At 38.0% G+C, this 25,814-nt stretch overlaps 1 protein-coding gene across 2 annotated transcripts in view; it reads right to left on the reverse strand.

Moving 5' to 3' along the window:
* Positions 1–431: 431 nt before the first annotated feature.
* Positions 432–25,814, reverse strand: part of PDE4C (phosphodiesterase 4C) — a 57,383-nt gene continuing 32,000 nt past the window's right edge. For both annotated transcript variants that reach the window (XM_058163263.1, XM_058163262.1), the window contains 9 exons: positions 25,278–25,371; positions 21,000–21,178; positions 19,682–19,780; positions 19,049–19,213; positions 18,485–18,584; positions 13,145–13,299; positions 5,866–5,988; positions 5,212–5,394; positions 432–4,832 (listed from right to left, as the gene is read on the reverse strand). In XM_058163263.1, the coding sequence (XP_058019246.1) occupies positions 4,293–4,832; positions 5,212–5,394; positions 5,866–5,988; positions 13,145–13,299; positions 18,485–18,584; positions 19,049–19,213; positions 19,682–19,780; positions 21,000–21,178; positions 25,278–25,371 (1,638 nt within the window). In that variant the 3' untranslated portion in view covers positions 432–4,292. The remainder of the gene's footprint in view (positions 4,833–5,211; positions 5,395–5,865; positions 5,989–13,144; positions 13,300–18,484; positions 18,585–19,048; positions 19,214–19,681; positions 19,781–20,999; positions 21,179–25,277; positions 25,372–25,814) is intronic.

Genomic DNA, 25,814 nt, shown 5'->3' on the forward strand with positions numbered 1-25,814 from the left:
TTTGATGTCACTTTAAAAAAAAGAAAGAGTAGGAACACCTCAAACATACTTGTATAGTTCCCAAGCTAGTTATGGGGCACACAGATTGCAGTGCTGACAAGATACAGGAAATAAGGAAGAGATCCACCTTGTTATATGCTGAAAGACCTTCTTCTGCAAGCTCAAATGCATCCCAAAATCAAATACTAAAGTGATTGTAAATCCATGCTATGACTCTGTTCTTTTACATTCTTTACTTTTCTTTCACCTACATACGATCTGCTTAAGGAAAAATATGGCAGAAAAATGTTTTGTAGAGTTTTGGCTGCATTTGTAGGTCTAAATAAAGGCAAGTGTATCATCCCCATCTAACCTCATGGTGTGTTTGTGGACTGTGGGCGTTGCTAAATCTTATTTACAGTATCTTCCAAAATCCAATATCAAAATTTCGATTTGAGTCTTGCTTGGCCATTTTATTATACAGTACTCCCTTATAATTCCACCATGTAATCTGTGAGAGAAACAAATAGGACCTGGAGGGAAATGTAGTTGGTGGATCACTGTCATAATAAGCCCTCAAGAAGGCAAGAGTATTTTGTGAAACTAGGCAGATGTGCATGTACGATGTGTGTGTGTATAAATCAAGAGCACTGAGGGACATACAAGAGACAGGCAAGCACAGATGAGAGATAAGCTTTATGCTTTGGGATTAAATATTTACATTATTTGGGAGTTAGGCTTGTCAGTGATGGATTTGCTAGGAGGAAAAAAGGACCTGGCTTGTGGGAAATAAGCAATCATTATTGTTTTTCCAGAGCTCCACTCATTTTTGCATCAGTAACTGAAAATTTATATGCTATAATACTCAATCCCCTACCCTTTCAAAATAATTCCTTATGATGTTAGAAAATTTTCAAAGAGGAGAGCATTATGTCCTTTGCAGTTCTAAATGATCCTAATTTTCCTGAATCAGTTGGGCTAAATCCTGGCAGTTCTTATCATATCTTTTTTTTTTTGCCTAAACTTTGATCAAGCATCACTATATAATCTCTCTCTCCCTCCCCCCCCCTTCCCCTCCTCTCTCTCTCCTCTAATTTCTTTGCTCAGATTTATCTCTGTTCATATCTCCATCCACAATTTCCACATTCTAAATTCCTGTGGCAGTATCTCTTCTCTCCTGTAATTATCATTCCTACTAACAAATGCTGCATTACTGTGATTTCTTTAGAACGGGATTTTTTTAAACTCTGGAGATTCGTAGTACAATTTAAAAAGCCAAACATTTCATTTTAACACTTAAATACAATGTAAAGAAAAGGTGTTGCCAGAAAACACTTAATGTTGTAAGGAAAACCAGACAATCAGATAAAAATGTCAACATGTTCTCTGTGGTTACGACAATACTTATTTCACAAAAAAACAGTAACTCAATCTGTAGGGCCAGGCCCCAGTGGCAGCTCAGCAAACTCAAAGTGCATTGTGAAATACATGTGTATACAAACAAACATTCAACATATACATATATACATTTGCACACACATAATGCAGCATTTTTGAGTGCAAATTACAGTTAAACCAATTGCTATCAATAAAATTTGCCTGAACCAACCATTGGTGAGGTTATTACACATCAAAATATTATTAAGCATAAAGCTACAAAAGTTTTTTTTAAAAAAAGAACAAAAAATACTTGCTGAAAATAAATTAAAAGTGGTAGCCTTCCCAGTAGTAATGCATAACCGGCCTTTCATAAGAGGTATAGTATATGGAAAAAAATGATGAGACACAATATCATTTTGGTGCATAGAATCATCCTCATTTGCACCCTCCCTGGATTTCTAATACATAAATATAGTAGATGGAGGTACCACCCTAGCTTTATAATCATTTAGTAGTTTAAGCTCCTTAAATCATAATCTGGCCTCACCAAAATTTTTACAAATGAGCCTTTAAATCTCATTTGTCTATTCATAAGTTTTATCTGCTACTTGCATTGGCTAATGATTCCCCAGTTTCAACCAATTCTGTCTCTTTTTGAGACTCCGTGGGGCTGCATTATTTACCCAAAACAGTACAGTAAAAACACAAAATGCATCTATCTCTTCAAATCAGCAAATTAAGCCTTCTAGGGGGAAAATCAATGGATAGAGTGCTATCTAGTTGCATTCTCTGGAATAGGACAGACTCTTTAATGCATACGGAGAAAAAGAGGGACAGAATGGATCTCTAACTTGATTTGAGCAAATTCAGAGTTGTAACAATCTTTTTTTGTGAACTGCAAAATTCATGGAGTGAAGATCCAGATAACCCAGAAAAACCAAAATAATAGATTTCTTTGAATACTGAAAATAGGGGGGAAATGTGTAAATCCACAATTTTTTCACAATTTGACATAAATTGCTTCTCCCCTAATGTCAGAAAACCAGCTTATTAAAACAAAACAATTCCATGTTTGTATTTAGAAAAGAAAGTTAAAATGCCCTTTAAAAATAATAGGTCTTTTTCTTCAGCAAAATGTTAATGATCAAAAGATTCAAAATAAATAGTGTACATATCACATAAAACTTTTATGAGTAGTCTAATATGAACACATCTCTTGGGATAGCTTCTCCCATTCCTTTTAGGAGAAAGGGGCAAAGAAGCCACACACACCCAAAGCCCTAACGAAGTGTGACATTGATTTCACAGGAAAAAGTCAAAGTGATTAAAATGTCAGAAGAGACAAATTATCAAGTTCAAGTCCCCCCCCCATTAATTTGAAAATTAGCAAGACTTCCAATTACCCTTGTATAGCAAACAGTTCTGCCAGTTACCATAGTCGTTTTGTATTAGAAATTGCTGGGAAGATTAATTAAATATTTTTTAAAATACTACCTATTTCTGCATCAAAATACTTTCCTCTTTTGTTTAAAGAACACATGAATTATTTACTCTTTACAGCTGCTATGGAGAAATACACGTCACAAAATAAACATAATTTAAAATAATAGAGTTTCCCCCCTTACTGGAAAAATAAACAAAATCTGTAGTCCCTTCTCTATAGGCTTCTGAATATTGGAGAAATTGGGTTGTCACTTTCTATAAATATTTTCATGTGGGAGAAAAAGTATCTAAGAGATTAACATAAAGGAGGAGATTTTCAATGCAGCTACCAGATTGAGGCAACATCAGGGGTGAAATCCAGCAGGTCTGACAGGTTCTGGAGAACAGGTAGCGGAAATTTTGAGCAGTCCGGAGAACCGGTAGCGGAAATTTTGAGTACTTCGGAGAACCGGCAAATACCACCTCTGGCTGGCCCCAGAGTGGGGTGGGAATGGGGATTTTGCAGTATCCTTCCCCTCCCACGCCCATCAAGCCATGCCCACAGAACCAGTAGTAAAATTTGGATTTCACCACTGGGCAACATGCAGTCTGAAGGAAGGCCTTCTTGTTTGAGTATCAGAAATTTGATGCCAAATGCATCCAGCAGGATGAATTTTGTATCTCTTGATAGCATCCCATCACACTAGAATTATTTGAAATTTACAGAGACTGCTTCCTACTTGAATATTTTATGTGAAACTTCCCAGGATGCTGGTTTGAGAAAAGCAGACATAATATTTATCTGCACAATTTCCCTTTTTCTGCAGTAGCATGTCATTTTAAGATTCTCTTTTTGCTGGGTCAAATCATTGGTCCATCAAGCTCACTATATTAACCTGATTTTCAGCAGGATCATACAGAACCTTTCCTCAAATGAAATTTGCATGCTTGGAAAGTGTAGGATTACAAAAAGTCTGACTATTTGTCCAACCAATCCAGTACCGCCTGCTCTAACTTAAAAATGTTTTCCAGGATCACAGTCAGAATCCCCCCCCCAAAGCCTAGAACCTCTAAAAAAGAAAACTAAACTTGTCAGAGACTGAACCTGTGTCCATCTTCAGGCAAAACATTTGTTCTTACACTGAACTAAAAGTTGTATTTCCACCTGGGCTTTCTTAAAACAAAATACAGACTATTTCCAACTTGAAACCAAAATAAGAAATTAGTGATAGTGAGAAGTCCAGCAGAAAGAATTTTTCCATTTGCCAGGTACAACTCAGATGCTGAGTAGCAACACCGGAAGGAAGACATGACAGGCATAGTCTGATCTCTGATATTTCGCCACCTGGGCAAATAATGTGGTTCAAGCTACAGATTTCTTTGGGGAAGAAAATGTTAATAGTAACACTCCCTTATAATGGGGAGTGAAATCATAGGTTGCTGGCAGCAAGATTTGGGGTGGTCCCCTTCTGGCCCTGCCAGAATGCAATCATCATCGGGCCTTCCCTTCACTACGTCCCAAGAGGCAAAAAGGTGATATTTCCTTCCATGTCAAGACATGATTGTGCATCAGTCAGGCTCTCTCTTCTTGCTAACTCAGCTGGATCTGCTATGGAACCACTATCCGTCTGTGAAAGTGTTCTTTGGTTGTCAAAGTTCAGTGCACCCTTTTGTTTGATCAGGGCATTTCTGTGGGGGCTGCCCAATTTGTCTGTTGGAGAAGGCAATGGCTCATTTGCAGATTCTGAATCATCAGTTGTCCCCAAGGTTTTGGATTCACTATTATCTTCTTCCAAAGGGCTCTCAATCTCTGGTTCAATATCTGATTCTTCTCCATCTTCCTCCTCTAAAGTAAGCTGAAACTTGAATTTGTCTCCTCCACTTTTCTCTAAACCTGATGTATCTGGGGGAGGTGAAGGACTATGAGGAATCATGCTCTGATACCATTCTCGGTTGTCCTCTAAAGTATCCAGAATCTCCTGAGCATCAGGATGAACTAAATCAGCCCAGGTTTCCCAAAGCGGATGAGCAATATAATCAATGAATCCCACCTGGCAGAAGAAAAACAACACAAAATGTTAAATATGCTAGGGCAGAAGTTTTGTTGCCCTATCTTTTATAAGTCTGTATCTAATTCCTTCTCCAATTCCAATTCTACACTTGCAAAAACCAGAGGTATACGAGTAAAAGTTTCCCAATTCGAAATGCTCTGACTGTGAATACCCATGTTTGCTTTTCTCCTTTTCCCTTCCATTCAAGAAGTCTTTAAAATTATTGATGGCTATGCTGATATACTTAGCTTTTATGTTCATTTGTAGTTTAGCTTTGTATTTTATTTCACTTTAGCATAAAAATTCAAAACCCCCACCCACAGTTAAACAGCTGTCATCCCCATGCCATCTATAACTTGAAGTTTAATAGCAGTGTTACCTGAGACTTTTCTATGGAGGCATTGTGTTTATCACACATTGGACTAATCTCCATGCCCTTCTCCCGCTCACGATCTCCTTGGTGGAAGAATTCTATCATGATTCGGTCTGTCCACTGGCGATAGAGCTCTAGTGGTTTTGTGGGGTTGCTGAGATCTGCACAGTGTACAATATTCTGCAAAACCTGTGGAGAAGAACAATTATATAACATTTACAGTAGAACTACATCAGAAATCAACATATCAAAGAGGAAATATCACTGGAAGTCTTATCTTCACCACTAATATTTTACAGCACTTCAATTTTATTAATAATGTTTAATAATTAAGCATATGTATGTGCCTCATTCATTTCTTTCTCTGCCTCTTCTCTATTATTTTTCTTAGCATCAAATTCAGACACATCTTAATAATATATTTTAAGTTGATTCACATCTTATATACACTAACAAATAAAGTTCTTTGAACTTAATAACATTAGGTTCTGAACAAGAGGACCCCGATAGAACTATCATTTGATATTCATGGTTTTAATAACTAGCCACAAAATCTTGAGCTCAGGTCTCACTTTATTTAAGTATGAATTGAGCTTAGAATTCACATCTCTGTTTGAAATGTGCTCTTCTCCATTTTATCCCTGCTCCTTAGTGCCTTACCTGAATGCGATCTGAGTAGTTATCCAAAAGCAGGACTCCCAAGCTGGTCACTTTCTTGGTCTCTACCATTGTCTTCAGATCAGCCAGAAGATTCATATGTTTTGACATATCTGTTGCCAGCACCTGTTTATAACCCCCCCACCACAAATACAAAAATTATTTCTCTGTCTTCCTCTCCCTATTTTCAAGAATACTAGAAAGAAGAGACAAGAGTCACTTGAGAAACAAAGTACCGGTTTTGAAACAAGAAAAAGTTAACACATATTTTCGGGGGGGGGGGAGTTTTGTTATGTCTGCAGGCATTTATTCATGCATTCAGACACACCAATCCTAGCAAAGCAATGTTACACAGAGTAAAGAAAAAAAAAAGAAATAGGAGGAAGTCAAAAGAATTTAAATAATTAAGGTGAGAAAAAAAGCTTATATCATTATTATACCCTTTTTCCATTCTTACATGTCTTCTTTACTTCTTTACCATATCCCTATACACTGCTTCGTATGCTGCATTTTATTTTTAAACTTCTTATTGCTCTTTTTCATGTTTTCATCAATTGCATCCAACAATGATTTTCTCAGGGTCACCCTTCCTTTCAATGCATTCACCTTTTCTTCATGTATTCATTTGGTGATTTGATCCTCATTCATTCCCTCTCTGTGACCAAACCACTTTGAAATATTTGTTTCATTATGGCCACTCATTTCTGTATTTAATCCACATTCAGTTAGAATATATTAATCCTTACCTATTACTTCTTGTTTTTTAGCACACATTTTAATCCATACTCATTCCCACTACATTCAATTTACGATTCTTCTGACAAACACAACTTACAATCATTTCCTCCATATTTCCTGTCAAAGACAACTAATATTCTTTAATCCATATTCAGATTTTTCAGGTTTATATTTCTTGTTACATCATACAGTCTAACATTCACTGCAAATCATTCAGATTATTAGCCAACAACATAGTATCATCCTCATATAGAAATACTTGTATAATTGAACTCACAAACAACATTGCTCTGACATCACCCATTAACATTCTTTAAGCAGTTGTCAAAAAATACAGTACACAGTCAAAGGAATAGCACACATCCTAATCTAACTCTATTCAGTATTGAGTCATTTGTTAAGCATTCTATATGTTCTCATAAAGCTTTACTTTTAACATACAGATAGTCCTTGGGTTAACAACCACTCACTCAGCGAATGTTTGAAGTTGTTATGGTACTGAAAAATGGTACTTATAACCAGTCCTTGAAATTCCAACTGTTGCAGCACCCCTGTGGTCACATGGTTGTGATTTGGATGCTTGGCAATTGCCTTGCAGCATCCTGTAGTCATGCAATCACCACTTGAGACTTTCCCACAAGTAAAGTCAATCGGGAAACCAGTATGATATCCCAATTCACTCTGGGCAATTGCTTCTGCCATTTTTTCTCATGAGGAGCCTGCTACAGAGATTTCAGGGATCTCATACTCTGTATCACTTGCCTGCCACCCAGACTCCATAGCGCCCGCCCACCCGTCCATCCAGCTGTGCTCACACCGCAGCAAAATGGTGTCACCACAGCACCCCATCTGTCACCTGGCCACACTCCACGGCACTCATCCAGCCTTACTTGTGACTTCTTGCTGGCTACCTCATTGATTTTGCTCATTAAAAGCTGACACAAAGTTGCAAGTCATAATCTTATTTATTTATTTATTTATTTATTTTTCGTATTTGTATACCACCCTATCTCCCTAAGGACTCAGGGCGGTTCACAGACAGATAAAAATATACATATAAATACAACATCAAACATCCATTAAAAAACTTATTACAAATGGCCGAATAATTAAAAATGACAATATAAATAATAAAATCCCCATTAAAACCAATTCAAATTTAAAATCTAGTCCAGTCCTGCGCAAATAAATAGATGTGTCTTAAGCTCGCGGCGAAAGGTTCGAAGGTCAGGAAGTTGGCGGAGTCCTGGGGGAAGCTCGTTCCAGAGGGTGGGGGCCCCCACAGAGAAGGCCCTTCCCCTGGGTGTCGCCAGCCGGCACTGCCTGGCCGACAGCGCCCCGAGGAGTCCCTCCCCGTGAGAGCGCACGGGTCGGTGAGAGGTATTCGGTAGCAGCAGGCGGTCCCATAAGTAACCCGGCCCTATGCCATGGAGCGCTTTGAAGATAGTTACCAAAACCTTGAAGCGCACACGGAAGGCCACAGGTAGCCAGTGCAGTCTGCGCAGGAGAGGTGTCACATGGGAGCCATGAGGGGCTCCCTCTATCACCCGCGCAGCCGCATTCTGAACTAACTGGAGCCTCCGGGTGCTCCTCAAGGGGAGCCCCATGTAGAGAGCATTGCAGTAATCCAGACGAGACGTCACGAGAGCGTGAGTGACCGTGCATAGGGCATCCCGGTCTAGAAAGGGGCGCAACTGGCAAACCAGGCGGACCTGGTAAAAAGCTCTCCTGGAGACGGCCGCCAAATGATCTTCAAAGGACAGCCGTTCATCCAGGAGGACGCCCAAGTTGCGCACCCTCTCCATCGGGGCCAATGACTCGCCCCCAGCTGACTGTACCGGGATGCTGGCATCCACAGCCACTCTGTCTTGGAGGGATTGAGCTTGAGCCTGTTTCTCCCCATCCAGACCCGTACGGCTTCCAGACACCGGGACAGCACTTCAATAGCTTCGTTGGGGTGGCCCGGTGTGGAAAAGTACAGCTGGGCGTCATCAGCGTACAGCTGGTACCTCACACCGAAGCCACTGATGATCTCACCCAGCGGCTTCATATAGATGTTGAACAGAAGGGGCGAGAGAATCAACCCCTGCGGCACCCCACAAGTGAGGCGCCTCGGGGCCAACCTCTGCCCCCCTGTCAACACCGTCTGCGACCGATCGGAGAGATAGGAGGAGAACCACCGATAAAGGGTGCCTCCCACCCCCAATCCCTCCAACCGGTGCAGCAGGATACCATGGTCGATGGTATCAAAAGCCGCTGAGAGGTCTAATAGGACCAAGGCAGAGGAATAACCCCTATCCCTGGCCCTCCAGAGATCATGAACCAACGCGACCAAAGCCAGTGCTGTATCCGGGCCAGAAGCTGGACTGGAACGGGTCTAGATAGACACTTTCATCCAGGTACCGGGGTAATTGACATGCCACCACACTCTCTACAACCTTCGCCGCAAAGCGAAGGTTGGAGACCGGACGATAATTACCTAAAATATGAGACCCTTACTTAATGACTCACAATCCTCGCTTAACAACAGTAGTGGGGACTGCTGGAATTTCTTTTGCTGAGTGATGCAGTCATGTGCCATCATGCTTTATGACTGCATTACTTAGCAAAGGGAAATTCCTAATAACTGTCACTAAACAAGGACTACTCGTGTACTGCTCTTGTTGCATTCAGCAACCTTCACGCTCTTATTCAAGCAAAATATTATCTAATTCAGGCCTATTCTCCTAACCAAATAAGCTTTATTTCTCACATTGTTTTCCAAACACCTGTAGAAGAGCTGAAATCTGATTCCTTTCCTTTCTTGAAATAAAAGACACAGTATACTTCTCAAGTTTTTCTCACCCTACCTTTTTATACCCTTTATAGTTTATATCCTTTAAATCAAAATTCTGCCAAAAATCTTTTGAGGCAACTTAAAAAACTTACTCCTTGCAATTTTGGCATTTATTCTTGCTATTTTTCCCTTCTATAGGGAAACAATAATGGTATTTTTCCAAGTTTCAAGATATAGTCTTTCCACATGTTAAAAAGTTGCTTAGGCATTCTTTAAGCAAATCAGATCTACCTTTTAACATCTTCACTTGTACCCTCTACACCTGCAATCTCACTATTTCTCCATATTCTCACTATAGAAAACTTCCATTTCATCAATTTCCCCATAGAACTTAAAAGTGATTGCATTTATTGTATTGTAGTACATATAAACACATCACTATCATTCCTGTAAATCTAAGAAATTTCAATTTCATTTCAGGTTCTTTCCTAATAATCTAATTACTTTTATGGTTAATTCCTTTTACTCTGCTGAACATTCCTTGTTTAGCTTGCTTCTCCTACTTCTAAAACCATTTTTATTATCACTAATATCACTTTTTCTCTGCTGCTTTTAATTTAACCATTCTTTGTATAAATAGATACATAAACCATCTTTTTCTGTCAGAACATATTATATATCTTTTCCTTATACTTATTTTTTAGCAGCAGTCATCCTCTGATATGTATTTTTTCTCACTCACTGCCTCTTTCTCTCAATCATTTCACTCAGTTCCTTTTTTTTATTCCCAATTAGTTTAACTGCACACACTTCAGTGGAACTTTATAATATAAATCTTTTCACTCTATTCCAAGCATTTTCCATGGTTTCCTTACATATACTTTCCATTCTTTTTGTGCAATCTGTCTTTTAATTTAATTTTATACAGCCTCTGACATTCCCTTCCTTTAGTTATTCTTTCACTCCAATTTTACTACTCTAAGATCCACTTTTAACCTTTCTACAAAAATGATCTGTATCACATTCAGAACCTTTCATCGTCTTCACTAATTCTCTTGATCTTGCTTTGTAAACTCTCAAATCAATCACATTTTTAGATTTAGATTCAATCCTTAGCCATATAGATCTATGGATAGACTTATGCTTAAACCACATATTCAGACAAAGAAGTCTTTTTCTAAGTAGATAAGCTCCAAATAATTACTGTTATTATTAATTCTTGAACTTCTGAACAGCTTGCTCACTTCTTTCTGTACCCTGTCATCTTGTTCCCACCCACCCACACATGTTAGATGTTAGAATAATTTTCATCTGGATTACTTTCTTAGCATTTCACATTTCCCCCCAAAGCTAATCCCTGAGTCTGATGTTATTACTATTTGGAAGAGTGTAACATGAACTGTCACCAACACAACCACCGCTAGATGACACCAATTCTTACTGACATACATTTTAATCTTTTCATTCATAATCAAATATGCACATTCATTTTCCTTCCTCAGCTCTGCACAAGACCCTACTTCCTTCATTCAGATCTTTTAAAAACCTTTCTTCTTTTTCCATCATTCTGCCATCATTTTTTCTACCACTCAGTTATCATTATGCTGAATATCTAATCCTCACAGTGCTGTTTAATGTCTATGTATATTTGCTCATGTAGTATGGCTGTAGTATTATTTATCCTTCTTATTATCTTCTTATTTTCTTTATTCCCCTCTCTTATTGGTATGATGATGATAATGGTCATTATTCTGTAACTTTGTCTGTATGCTGGGAGCTTCTGCACAAGAGGCAAATTCCTTGTGTGCCTAATCACACTTGGCCGAATAAAGTATTTAATTCAATTCAATTTTCATAGGACTCATCCAACAGCCTTCTAATGGTGGCTTGAAGATGCCCAATTAGCTATTTTTAAGGAGATCCCTCACATTATCTTCAGTTTATTTCAGCCCATAGCTCAACCCACTTCACTTTGTAGTTAGTTGATTCAGCGTTACAGGGATGCTTACCATCTTCTCTCAACCTAAGCCCTGCTGCATACAATTTCTAGCACTTTGCCAGTGACCATGGCACAGAATCTGATTGCTCTTCTCATGCTACCCCCACCCTCAGTTCGTGGGCACTGGTAATCTGGCATTTATCAAAGCACACATCAGGTCATTTGGGGGTTCCTGATTGTATCACTAGACCTTTCTTTAAACCAAAAAAAACCCTCTTTAAATATGGGGAATAGAGGAAGAGTGTGGTAGCAGTAAGTTTATTGTGAAGATCAACAGTAGGGCAATTCCAAAGGTGGCCGGGAGTATTTATTTTATTTTCAATATGATTTTTAAATCATTACATTAACTCTGGTGAAGTACCAAATAATTGATTCATAGCTACTGTCGCTCAAACCCTAATGGAGGTAGGTGGCATCAAAATTGAAAACAGGTAGGTCTTGTTTAATGACCATTCATACAGCGTTTGTTTGAAGTTACAATGGTTACGATAGTGTTAAACAAATGGTACCTACAAGAGATCTTCAAAGTTATGGCGGTGACAGTATCCCATCAGTCATGATTGCATTTAAGGTAATTGGCCCACACTTCTGATTGTCACTGTGTCCCATGGTCACATGATTGCAGTTTGTAACCCTCCCTGCCAGTTTCCAAACAAGCAAAATCAACATGAAAGCTGGCAGGAAGTTGCAAGTTGCAGTCACATGAGGTCCTTGCTTAATGACTCTCACATTCCTCACTCAGAAATGGCAGCTGGGACAGCAATGCAGTCATGTGTTTTTTCAATTTATAACCATGTTACTTAACAACAGACTTTCTGTTCCCAATATTCTGGAGAAAAATAGGCCATTATTCTTTCCACCTCGCAGGTAAGAATGGAGACTGAGCAACTGTTTGCTCTCTTTAATTTGTCCCATCTTAAAATTATCAGAATAGCACTGCTTGTTCCTAGAGTAACTAGAGAGTAACTGTTGTGACAGAGCAATTTATGCCACCATACTTTTCTGCCAACTCACAATAGAATGCATGTTAAAGCAGCTGTTTGGATGGATTTTTAGTTTCAGATGCACACAACATATTTTTTTCATTTCATTTTTCTCATATTCTATACAAAAGCCAAGATGGTGGCCATGCTGCAAGTGACAAATGTAGAAATGGAATGGGTTTTCAATTACATGTTCATGGACACCATCTTGAGTGTTTGACAGACATCTTTGATTAACAGCTTTAGTTGTATTTGGGTCTCATACACCATTCCCTATTAATGATAAATTGCATTTTTTTCTAATTAGAGTCCCAACAATAAAAAGGATCACTAGATTTTCATATTGTTGGCTAAATCCTGATGGCTAAAGCCTTAGAATGGCTTTTAAGTACAAAATGCAACTGTATAAGTTCATCCCACAAATGATGAAGTGACAATGGTCTCTGAATTTCCATTATATTTACTGAAGCCAAGCAACTATTTTTCAGGGGATTAGAAACGGTGCAACAGAAACTTCCTAAGAGAAGAATGTAAACTTAGGAAAAATGTAAACTTCCCAAGAGATAAAGGAACGTTTCTTTCAAACAGGTCTCTCAAACAGTAAAATCTCGTCCTAATTCCTTAACCACCTGTCTGTGATTAATTTATTCTTAAACAATAATCTCCTTGAAACAGCTTTCAACATCAAAATAACCAGTCTCATGCATTTCAATAAACGCATGTCATCTCCCTTGAAATATTGTGATTCATTCAAAATTATAACCATGAACAACAAAAACTTCTCACCATGTCAATGGCCATCTTCCGGAGCATTTGTCGTTGCTTCTTAGAGAGGTTCTGGAAAATATCACAGTTTTCCTCTTGTAAGAGTTTGAATCCTACTGCCAAATGATGATTTTCCAACACCGATGCATCATTATACATTAGTGCCAGTTCTGAATCTACAAATAAAAATAAATAGGGAAGGAAAGAGACAATAGGAGGAGCATCATTAGTTTAAAAGGCAGCCTTGCAGCCAGTGTTTAGGATTGTATCAATTGTTTGGTAAGTTTGGTAAGAAATAGGGCAGTAAAGTAAGGAAGCTAAAAAGTTTACATACGGGTTTGAAATAACCTACCAAAAGCCTTTGGCTTATATGCACTCTTGCTAAATAATTTCTTATTATTTGAACAAGAATAAACTTGTTCAGTTCATTCTTTTTTTTTTACATTTCGTATTCTAAACTTCAGTTTAAATGTTAGGTATCAAATAAGCCCATTGGCAGTTGATGCTAGATCATTGTGGCTCATCATATGATTGCTGATTACTAGGTATCTTCCAAAGGATGTTGAATTACACAGGCTTTTGTCTGATTTAAAAATAAACTTAGATGATCTTACATACTGATCTCTGGTACAACCCTGAATTTGCATTCCTACTAATTTATGAATAACATGACTATTTTTATTATGTTCATTGATAGAATTGCAAACTTTAACACATTACAAACAAAAATAAAATAAAAACAAAACAAGATAAATTTTACAATTGTGGTGGGTTTGTTAGTGAATAATCAAGTCTGACTAATTTTAGAGATTATAACAAAATTTAGCTACCTTCAAGGAGATTGAAGTACTAAATAATATTAAGCCTGTTTTAGATGTATATTATCCAGCCAAGTTTTGAAGTATAAGGGCATGTCTATAGATAGAATGTCCAGTCCTGAAACCCGCTTGCTCGTGGGCCACAATGTGCTCTAGATTGAGTCAGAAAACTAATCTGTTGTATAATGGCCAGGCCTAGAACTTATTTATTTAAAAGGCTAACAGGCCTATAATTAGAAGGCAGGTCTCAGGTACCTTTTTAAAAAATGTTTTTTTTTTATTATTCTCTGTGACTCACTATGGATTTCATACTCACTAGAGCATCTGCTAAAAATTAAGCAATGTTTCTTTAAGGAGCAGCTTTCTGTGATCTCACCCACCCCCCATCCCCTGTCTTTACAAACATGGAGGAGATTCTAACCCAGAAAGAAGCAATTTCCCCGGATTACCAAAAAAACCAAACAGAGGAAATGGAGGAGAGGAGGGCAGGAATGGAGGGCAGGAATTTTAAACAGGTTAAGAAATAGGAGAAATAAAACTCATCTGACTTCAATTTTCCTAACCAACGTATGTTCACTTACTAATGAGATGGATGAAATACTCTTTTTAAACAGATACAATTCTGATTTTTACAATTCAGCAGCCCTATGCTTCTCTGAAACCTGGTTAAATGAATCAATTGAAGATAGCAGCATGCATATCCCAGGGTTTCAGATTCAACGATCAGACAGAATTGCAGAAACCTCTGGTAAAAAGAAGGGAGGAGGCTTATGCTTATATATCAACAACAGCTGGTCTCAGGATATAACTATAATATATAAATTCTGTGACAAAAACTTAGAGACATTAATTATCAACTGCAAACCATACTATTTGCCTCGTGAATTTTCCTCATTTCTTCTAATTGCTGTTTATGTCCCACCACAAGACTGTGTAAACAAGGATTACAAACTCTAGCTGACCAAATTATGGAGGCTGAAGCCAAATATTGAATCAGTGAAGACTTGAATTGAGGAGGCAAAGTTAAAGCTACAGGCTTGCTTTGACTGCTTGATTGGAATATTTTTGAAGATACCTCTGCAGACCTGGATGAACTCACAGATACTGTAACATCATATGTCAGCTTCTGTGAAGACCTATGTGTACCGACCAGGAACTTGCGACTATACAGTAACAACAAACCTTGGTTCACAGCTAAACTTAAGCAGCTACGTCATTCCAAAGAGGAAGCCTACAGAAAAGGTGATAAAATGCTGTACAATCAGGCCAGAAATGTACTAACAAGGGAGAACAGCAGCAAAAAGAAGCTATTCTGAAAAGCCAAAGAATCAGTTCTCAACAAATGAACCAGCAAACATGTGGAAAACTCTTAAAAATATCACTGGCTATGGCAAACCTCCTTCCCAGGCTGAAAGAAATCAACAACTGGCAGATGATCTGAATGTGTTTTACTGCAGGTTTGAAAGGAAACTACAGCCACCTATCTATACAACCCCCATCTCAGACACACCAACAACAGCCAAGCCTCCTACAACTGACTCCATCCCATTGGATTCACAATCCCTAGTGATCACAGAAAAGGAAGTGCAAGATTTCACAGACAGGAAAAACTCCGGGCCCAGACAAGATAACTTCTTCTTGCTTAAAAGTCTGTGCTGGGCAATTGGCCCCCATCTTCACCCGAATCTTCAATAAATCGCTAGAGATGTGCTTTGTTCCTTCTTGCTTCAAACACTCTACTATCATCCCAGTGCTGAAGAAGCCCACCATCAAGGAATTGAATGTCTATAGACCAGTTGCTCTAACATCTGTAATCATGAAAACCTTTGAAGGCTAGTGCTGTCCCACTTGAAAACCATCACTGATCTGCTGTTAGACCCTTTGCAATTTGCATACCGAGCAAATAGATCAACAGATGATGCTGTTAATATGGCTCTGCACTACATCCTACAACATCTTGAATCTCCAAAGACTGACGCAAGGGTGCTCTTTGTAGACTCTAGTTCAGCATTCAATACCATCATTCCAGATACTGTTCTAACTAAGCTAAACCAGCAATAGGTCACCTGAACACACTTGTAGGTGGATCATAAGCTTCCTAACAAACAGGAAGCAGCAGGTGAAGCTAAGCAGAATCACATCAGATACCTGTACAATTATCACTGCACACCAGAACAACTAGACGCAAGAATAGTTTTTTCCTGAATGCCATCACTCTGCTAAATAAATAATTCCCTCAACACTGTCAAACTAATTACTATTAATCTTCTAATCGTTCCCATCACCCATCTCCTTCTACTTATAACTGTATGACTGTAACTTTGTTGCTTATATCCTTACGATTTATATTGATATTGATTGTTTCCTTATTGCTTATTTGTATCCTATGACTATCATTAAGTGTCGTACCTTATGATTCTTGATGAACGTATCTTTTCTTTTATACACACTGAGAGCATATGCACCAAGACAAATTCCTTGTGTGTCGAATCACACTTGGCCAATAAAAAAAAAATCTATTCTATTCTATTCACTGTGATGGCTAGGCCCCAATCCTCTGGTATTTGTGCAGAGTGATCAGTATAAGCAAGCATGGAAACAAGAATTGAGGCCCACCATTCCTAGTTATTGCATAATATTTTAAGAGCCTTACCAGGCATCAGATGATTTATAAACGTCTTTATTTCAGCACTTGAAACTGGGGCTTAATTAGACAGCAGGTTAGCATTACGAGTTAAATTGAATTTAGGAGACATTTCTTGTGACTACAGTGCTCTAAAATAGTCCTCCCACACAGATGCAGGTATGAGTTGGGGAAGGAGAACCTGTCAATCTGGTGCCAGCTATCGGGCACCAGAGTAGAATGGTATTTCTGGTTTGAGGTGTTGTTATCAATTGCTGCCAAGAAGCACAGGGAATTCTCTTTTCTTGTTTTGTAATAGACATTTGTATTGTTTCTTCAGGAGTATAAAGTTCTAGATGGCGTTCTCAGCCAGCTCTCTTTACATAATATGAATTTTCTAATCAGTTTACTTTTGGCCTCAAAACATTCCATGTCGATTTACTCTATCTTTTATTTTGTGTGCTTTGCCTCCAACTTTCCTCAAACCTAATACTGATTCCTGAGTTTGCATTCCTTGTAGTAAGTTTAGCCCTGATTAAACCATAAAACAGCCTGAGGGAAACAGTTATTATGTCCACATTAATAGGTACTGAAACAATTTTTTAAGCAAATGGAAAGTCAGTGCTTTACTGTTTAAGTAAAATTAACCACCTGCTTAGCATTTTTTTTCAAGAATTAACCAGTTTAAGATGGCCACTCCAAAATTTATCTGTGATACTCTACTCTTACTATAGATAAACAATGCTTCAAGAAGAGATCTACAGTCTGGGTATCTTTTTGAAATTTTGTCCCAAACCATTGGTGGTTTATGAGGATATCCTCCCATCAGAAGTAAGGATGTAGTAGCAGGGGGAGAAGAGGTCTTCTGGAAATCGTATACCTTATGGATAGATTTCAATTTCCAGAAGAATGGAAATCAAGTGATTTGCTTTCTCACTATGATGAGTTCTAAATATTGAGCCTGAGCTCTCAATAGTCAGGCTGTTCTCCAAAGCACCTGAGGGTAGAACAAGAAGCAATGGGTGGAAACTGATCAAGGAAAGAAGCAACTTAGAACTAAGGAGAAATTTCCTGACAGTTAGAACAATCAATAAGTGGAACAACTTGCCTGCAGAAATTGTGAATGCTCCAACACTGGAAATTTTTAAGAAAATGTTGGATAACCATCTGCTGAGATGGTGTAGGGTTTCCTGCCTGGGCAGGAGTTTGGACTGGAAGGCCTCCAAGGTCCCTTCCAACTCTGTTGTTGTTTTTATTGTTAATAGTTGATGAGGGGCTTCAGTTTGGAATATTCTAGAGCAGTGGTTCTCAATTTTTTCTTCACCCCGGGCCCTTTTTAAATATTTTTGTGACCACTGGCCATGGCCCACCAAGACTTAATTCAAGATTGAAATCATAACATTTCTTCAAGCCTTCAAAGACTTCCTGTAACACTTTGTCCCCCAGGGGTCCGTGGATCACACAGGTTGAGAAGCACTGTTCTAGAGTGTTTTTTGCCATGGGAATATCAACCTCTCAGTTTTCCAACATTTCAACATTAACAGGATAGACTGTTAAAAGAAGAAATGAAGATTGACCTTGAAATCCCCTTAGATAAAATATTTCAGCTGACAGAAGGATCTGGAGTCCTCCAACCCTGCCTTGCCGTATAGCAGAGAGCAATTTTTTTGGTGCTAAATGATGTCCAATGGAGGTGGAATGTTACATTGGATGCAGGCAGCAAATTAACCAGCTCTATTGCTGAGTCACTGCAAATGTTGGCTGTAGGACCATCTTTCATGTTGGCATACATGCCTCCCAATGCAAGGACAGGAGGAAAGCAGACATGTTAGATGCAACCCTAAGACATGGATTAGATTGCAGACAGTATTCATATCCTGAAGAATATATGAAATTTGGTATTAAAGGTGATTCACTCACTGGTATTTATCAGGAACTGGTTAGAAACGCCAGGATGGTCAACATCATGGATGGCAGCTGCAAAAATGGCAGCCAAAATCTCCAGATCAGTGAAAACAGCCTGGAAGAACAAAAGGAGAAGAAACAGCATTAGAAAAGATGAAAGAAACCAATAAATATATGAATGGAACACTAGGTCTGAGATTTCACACTGTATCAGTGTACCTAGGAAGGTACTTCAAACAGGGGGTTGAACTTGAAGACCCCCAAGGTTGCTTTCAATCCTATGATGCTACAATTCCATTATTCTATAAACTACAGGTCTCTTCTCTTATAGCAGAACAATGGAGAAATTGGCCAGCCATGTCAGAAATTGTTTTCCTTGGAAGAATTAGCTTTTTTTCTCTGAGTGTCACAGAATTCAAAGGTCTTCCTAGTAGGGGTTTAATAGCACAGCTTGTTCTTGTCCTATAGAAAGCCTCCCAAATGACTAGAAAGAACTGTTGCAACAATTAAAGGAAAAATTTCCTCTCTTTTTCCCAGCCTATTTTAAAGCTTCCCCCAAAAGCCTTTCTGTAGACTCACCTCCAGAGCTGGCATTGAAAGCAATACGTGTGTGGATTGGGCAACATCAGCTGCATGAATGTTGTTGTGGTAGGCAACATCAGCATGATAATGATCTTCCAGGGTCATCATGAATGTGATGAAGGTATCCGCAGGGATGTGAAAAGATTTCAGCAAGTCCCTTTCCTACAATGTGGATAATACAGAAGGAAGCTGCTATGACCCTCCTAGTCAAATCATCGGGGAAAGAGGGAAAAGAAGAGCTGGAGGAAGAACTCATGAAATCAAAATCGACCTTTCTCCTGAGATTTCAGAACTAGCCAAGGACAGAATAAGTCTCTTACTCTAACCACAGTTCCTAAAAAAATACCCTACAATTTCCAAGTCAATCAGTATGATGCTGAAATGTGTTAAGGCTTCAGAGCAGTGTGGAAGTGACCATTAGTGCCTAAAACGTTATTTACCTAATGTACCTGCATTAGATTATTGAGCAATCAATATACATATAGACTGAAAAACTTCTTTGGACTCTTCCTCCAGGCCAATGGCCCTGTTTTAATGGTAAAATTGTAATATCTTTCCTCTGCCATTTAGCTTTTGACATTTCAATAACAACTTTGTCAAGTTAATTTTTGTGAAAAAGGATCAGCTCACCTGGAAGATGCTGTACATGATGACGGTTAGTGGGCGGTGGCCAGAATACTCTGAAATCTTGAATACATCAAGGCCCCATTTGCTCACATCTTCTAGTTCCTAAAAGAGGTGGCAAGAAAAGGTGTTGCTAAAATGTTGGACTCTGCCAAGTAACTAAAGTAGAAGCAAACTGCCCCCCTGTCTCTCCAAATAAGAAGATTTACCTAGCATAACTGAGCATATAAAATATTATTAAAATTTTCAGTAGGAAGACAATTAAAATAAGCAGGAGAAAGTATATCAAAAACCTCAAACTGACTTTCAGGAACTGTGGTACATTGCATGATTAAGTGAATTGATTCACAATATATTGTGCTCAATTGAAAGGGGATAGCACTTACCAAAGTGGTATTGCAAAGACTGAAATGGGAATATATGGCTCCTAGATTTTTATATATTCACAGATACACACAGTATAAGAGTGTGAGTGTATGTGTGTGTAAAACATGTCCTTGTCTTTTTTCTTGTTTTTCTTTCCAATTCCTTGTATTTTCTTTATTTCCTTTGGTTTCCAAATCATTCGTCTTCTGTAAATATGCTTCCATCTTCCACTGCCCTCCCCTTATTTTTCCTTTTTTCGTTCTCTATTTTTCCATTTCATCACTCACTCAGATATAGTTCTTTCACCTCTTCTCAGTTTTTATTTGAGTTCCAACATCGCCCTCTGGATTTCTCCTTCCCTCTCTCCCTCCCTCTATAATCCTGTCTTCCTTTCCTCCTCTTGGTTGCCCCTGCCAGATGCCCTTCTTCTTTCTCCCACCAATCAAAAGAACAATCAAATTATTATCAAGATGTTTTACAGCAGGTTTAAAAATACTACAATAAGAATGAAACACTAAGCAATTAAAATAACATGAAATTGGCAGATTTCCATGCACGTAACAAGCAGCACAATTATTTTCACAAAGAAAAGAGTTTTTGCTTACGGCTCAACGGGAAGCAACTAAAAGGAGTCCCACAACTGTGGAGCCACAATTAATGCTATCTATTCTTATATCCCCTCCCTCTCACCACAGCCTCCAAACTAATCTGTAAACCTGGGGGGAAAAATCCCGCTCTCCATCCAAAGCAGTCTTCAGTTAACGTTTTTACTGTAGTTAAGCAATGCAATTTGGAGATTAGAAAGTTGTTTTTAAATGCTTCGGTGGAAGGACTTCTTTATGTTGAACATCAATTCTGCATTTAGACAAAATTCAGAATACGTATATACAACTACAATATGTAGTGAACCATGCCAGCTTTCCTGTTCCAGTCTTTTCTGGTGCCTGGCGTTCCTCACCTTAGCCAATGGCCCTTCCTGATCCGTTTTTACTCCAAAACGAGGGATGGCAGCACAACTGAAGCTGGAGCTATGCATCAGTTTTTTCACACCACTGATCTGTGACATTGGCCGCTTCTTTTTCTCCTTGTCTTTTTCTTTGGGAACAGAGGTTGGGATTTCCACCTCATGCTGCTTGTCTGGAGGAGACAGAAAATACAATAGCAATGGAACAAGTCCCGTTACGAAGATCCCCAAAATTCTTCAGAAGCTTGTGGGAATTCCTATTGAGATCATTAATGACAATAGAAAAGCTCCCCTAAAGAAACAGTTTCCCTGCAATGAAAGGAACAAAATATAGGCTGATAGCTTAGATGAATCGATGGTTCACTATAAGATCCAGGACCTTTATGAACTTCTTTTATTTGTGATGAAAAAGGCTGTGTCGTGACAGTATCTTGAAAATTTCCAAAGAATCAACATAAACCAAATCATATCTCTGCATCCTATTAATCTGAGGAGCAGAGCCCCATTGCCCTATTATGTAATATGGCACCTTCCATCTCCATGAAGCTTTACAAAATCTAAATTCAAGACAAAAAGTAACAGGAGGACATGGAGAAGGACGAAGAAACTGTATCTTGTGAAACCCTTTAAAAGCACATACTCTTTCTCCCCACTTGGAGTTGGGGACTCAGCCTTCTCATTTCAAAGTTGCTTTGAGCTAGCAAATTCCCTGCCCAGCATTAACAATTGTCCTTCTTGAAACAACATTTCTGAAATCAAAGAGTTAAGCGTGCTGAAAAAAGTGGAGTATGAAAAGCCCCCACCCCTGCACGAGTCTCCTGCTGTTCAAAGGGAGACCCTCCCCCAATATTGAGGCACAGAAGGATTGACGTCAGCAGAAACTAATAATATTACAGACACCATGGCAACCAGAGACAATGCGTGGTGGAATGTCGGTCCTTTCCTCAAAGTGATGTTTCTAAGACCAGCCAGGGTCTCCCCACCTCACCTGTCTTCTCTCTCACACACACACATTTCACATATACATATATACTCAAACTTGTACAACACATGAGGAAAAAAAAGTCACATACATGGAGAGAACAAACGGGAAGAACTTTCTGTTAAACTATTTTGCCGAAAGCGAAGCTATAAACTACGTGACTTTTCTATTATGTTTTAATTTGCACCAATAGTGATATAATCGAAGCATATTCTTTATTAATATATATAAGATCTGAATAAGAATAGGATTAGGATTTCCTTCCAAGGTAACTGCTTAGAATGTTTTTTGATTGATCCATTTTTTTTCTTTTTAAATCATAAACATTTGTACACATTTTCAGTCAAATTTCTTTATTTTAAGACTGTCATTATCTGGACTGCATACATCTGGATGATCATTAGAAGGCAGCAGTTAGTAATTAGACAACTCTAACTTGCTGCAGCCATTTAGTGGTTGTCCAGATGTTTTCAATTTAGAGATGGTAATTCTATTCTAATTACTCTTTTTTAGAAGTGGTGTATTTTAAACATATTTTTTCAATGACCTTCAAATCCAGCAGGAGAAGTTTCAGTTATTCAGGGTCATCTATTATTGATTTTTTAAAATAATTAAATAAAAATAAATTCTATTGTATGATGATTATGATGACATAATGATGACATTATGATGACAGTTATCATTCTGTTATGATAACAGAAGAATTTTAAGAGGCATCTTCTCTTGCAAAGCTAAGAAAAATATACCAATCTTACCTGCATCTTTGCCTCCTTGAAAAACAAGGAGGCAGATTGAAGTAGAATTTAGACATTTATTTTATAGCTTAATAAAGGCCAATGTTTCCCTCCTTTTGCCAGTTTCAGTTTGCATATCAAAGTCAGAATACATGTATTGTTGTCTACTGTTCTTGTGTGTACTGTTCAGTGCACTTGATGTATATGTGGCTATTTTATATATTTCTATATAGCTTCACTTACAATTGTTTCTCAAGGTGGGCTACAACAAATTATCATAATGGAATAATAAGGGCAACACCTAAATCACTATGAAAATAGATTGTGCAAAGGATTAAAAAAGAGTATATTAGTGGAAGAGAAGCATTTCTCTCTGAGGCATGAAAACAGCCACTTCGCTCACAAAGCTCATGCAGTTGTTTCTGTCCCAGTTGTCTCTGCCCGTATGTGCATGCATAGATAATACATGTGGAAAAAAACTGTCGGAGAAACAAAATAATCGGACACACATGTATATACAGAAAGAGCCAGAAAAAGGTTTCAAAATAGTCATGCCAGCCTTGTCAAGGACATGGTTGCCTTCATATTTTCAACAGACATACTTGGAGAAATGGCTCTTTTGAATGCTATGCCCATCCTTCATAGTAAAAATGAATAGGGGAGGAAAAAGAAGAACAATCAAATAAGAAATCATTCAATGACCCTTCATATTCGGAAGACCAAGGTGAATAGACAGAACTTCAACAGGATTGTAAAGGTATCATTGGAGGCATGTGAATTTCAAGGAGAGATTGTGCCACAATACAGATGCTGCCCCCAGAGTGAAAACCTACTTGCCTACTTGCATGTAAGTGCAAGATATCAATTTCTTCAATAGGGCATATATAGAAGTACTGATGACCTAATGGACTAAGACCATTTTAATCAAGTTTTTTTATTGTCTATATTATTATTCTCTGTATATATTCATCTTTTGGGCAATTTGTCTGTCTGAAAACTGAGGCTAACATTTCATGAATCAGATAAAATTTGAAGAATTAAAGTCAGATATATATTATATTTGGCTAATCTCTATATGTTTGCATTACACTATTCACATTTGGTAACTGCTATTCTACACAAGAATTTTTGTACATTTGCTGCCCAGTGTAACCTAATTTTTTAGACTCATTGATGGTCCATGAAAAGGTTCTTGGGATTGCAGTGATTATCTCAAACAAGATTCAACATACAGTCCCTATTCAAAAGGTTAATTCCTTTTTAGGAATCTTTAGTAAAAGAACTGAAATTAAATTGGCTTTGCTGTTAGTTGATAAATCACCACAGCTGCTATTTATACATTTATTTTGTGGATGTTTTATTCTTTTAATATTTTTTAATTGCTTTATAATGTTATAATTGTAAGCTGCCCAGAGTCACTTGGTTGAGTAGGACGTCTATAGAAATTGAATGAATGAATGAATGAATGAATGAATGATACTACTAGCTTCATAATTCTAGTATACTATTTCTAGATTTTATTTTATTTTTAGTACTGAAAAAGGTGCAGGAAAGAATAACCAAAACAATGTAGGGCTAAAGCTAATTTTCTGTCAGGAAAATATGTAAAATATGTAAAAAGCTGGGGAATTTAGATAAAAAAGATATACATTAGAGGAGATAGGCTAGAGATGTATTAGAATAGTCAAAATGCAGCAATGGTAGATAATGAATCTCTTGGGAAGAGAAATTTAATGATAAGATATTTGGGACTAGTTAAGGGAATCACTTTTCAGCAAACAAAAAGTTTGACCATGGTGTTCAGTCCCAAGTCACAGTGATGCATGCTGACTTGGATAATTTAAAAAGGAGATTAGACAAGAATGAGGTTGTCTGTTATTGAGGTGTGTGTATGTCACTACCAGTATCAGATGGAAGTACACTTCTGACTATTCATCATAGCGAAATACAAAATAGAGTTGGAAGGGTCTAATTCAACTTCCTGCTCTGTACAGGATCCATTAGTACATTCACTGGAGTTGACTATCCAACCTCTACTTAACGATTTCTAGAGAAGAACTGTTCACTTCATGTGGCAGTCTGTTCCACTGGTTGTCAATTTGTACGGTCAGGAACTCAGCTTTTACACGAAGAAGATGGCATTTATGTCTTTATTATAGAATTTCCAGGCATGTTCAGTTCATCACTGTAGGAACAGAGTCCTGGACTAAACAGCTTGGTAGGTCTGCTACAGCATAGCTATAGATTTCTCTTTATGATGTTTTAAAAGAGAATAGTGGTAACCTCACAAGAAGGATGCTAGTTGTTCAAGAAACCTGGAATCCAAAAATACTGCAAAAGAATTCAGTTTTTTTCACTTGTATTTCTAAAGTTCTTTAAGGCCTATTGCTTATCTGCCAGGATCAGAAAGAGCAGTATGTATTGTAGGCTAATTTAGAATAACATTTCTTTAGCAGTTTACGTCTGGCTCCCCTCAGAGAAGTGGCCCACTCTTCCATATCAATTTAACAATTTTCTCAAGAATTGCATTTGAAGACCATAAAGCTGATGACTCACCCAAGAATGTGTTGGAGATGTACTCGGATACCTGGTTTCCAGAACGGCTTGTTTCCGAGAGGTGTGTCAGTTCCCGATTGAGCATTCTTCTAAACTAGAGACAGAGAGGAGAGGAAATCAGCAACCTGTAAAGAGCTATCACAGCATTTGGATCAGGAGCATCTGAATCCTATGTGCCTGGCCTTAAAGATACCATTGAACAGGAGGCCATTGTTAAAGAAAGAGATCAGTGGCAAGGAAAAATATTTCCCATAAGGCACTTCAACAGCAGAAAAATATCTCTACTTCTTAATTTCTGAATTTTCTCAGTTGGCTTCTGGTTATATTCAGAATCTGAGAAAGGATTGCCAAATTGCAAGCAAAGATGTCCATCCACTTCGATTTCTAAACATTAAAATAATAGGTATTGGGTTAACATAGAGCCCGAGACATGAAAATGAGTTCAAGGAAAGCAAATGTTGAAATGTGCAGAGGAAAAGCTAAACCACATCAAAGACTTTTGATGAGCTACAAACGTATTATCTATCTTCTCGTTAT

Source organism: Ahaetulla prasina, chromosome 1 (genome assembly GCF_028640845.1).
Source record: "Ahaetulla prasina isolate Xishuangbanna chromosome 1, ASM2864084v1, whole genome shotgun sequence".
NCBI classification, from domain to species: domain Eukaryota; kingdom Metazoa; phylum Chordata; class Lepidosauria; order Squamata; family Colubridae; genus Ahaetulla; species Ahaetulla prasina.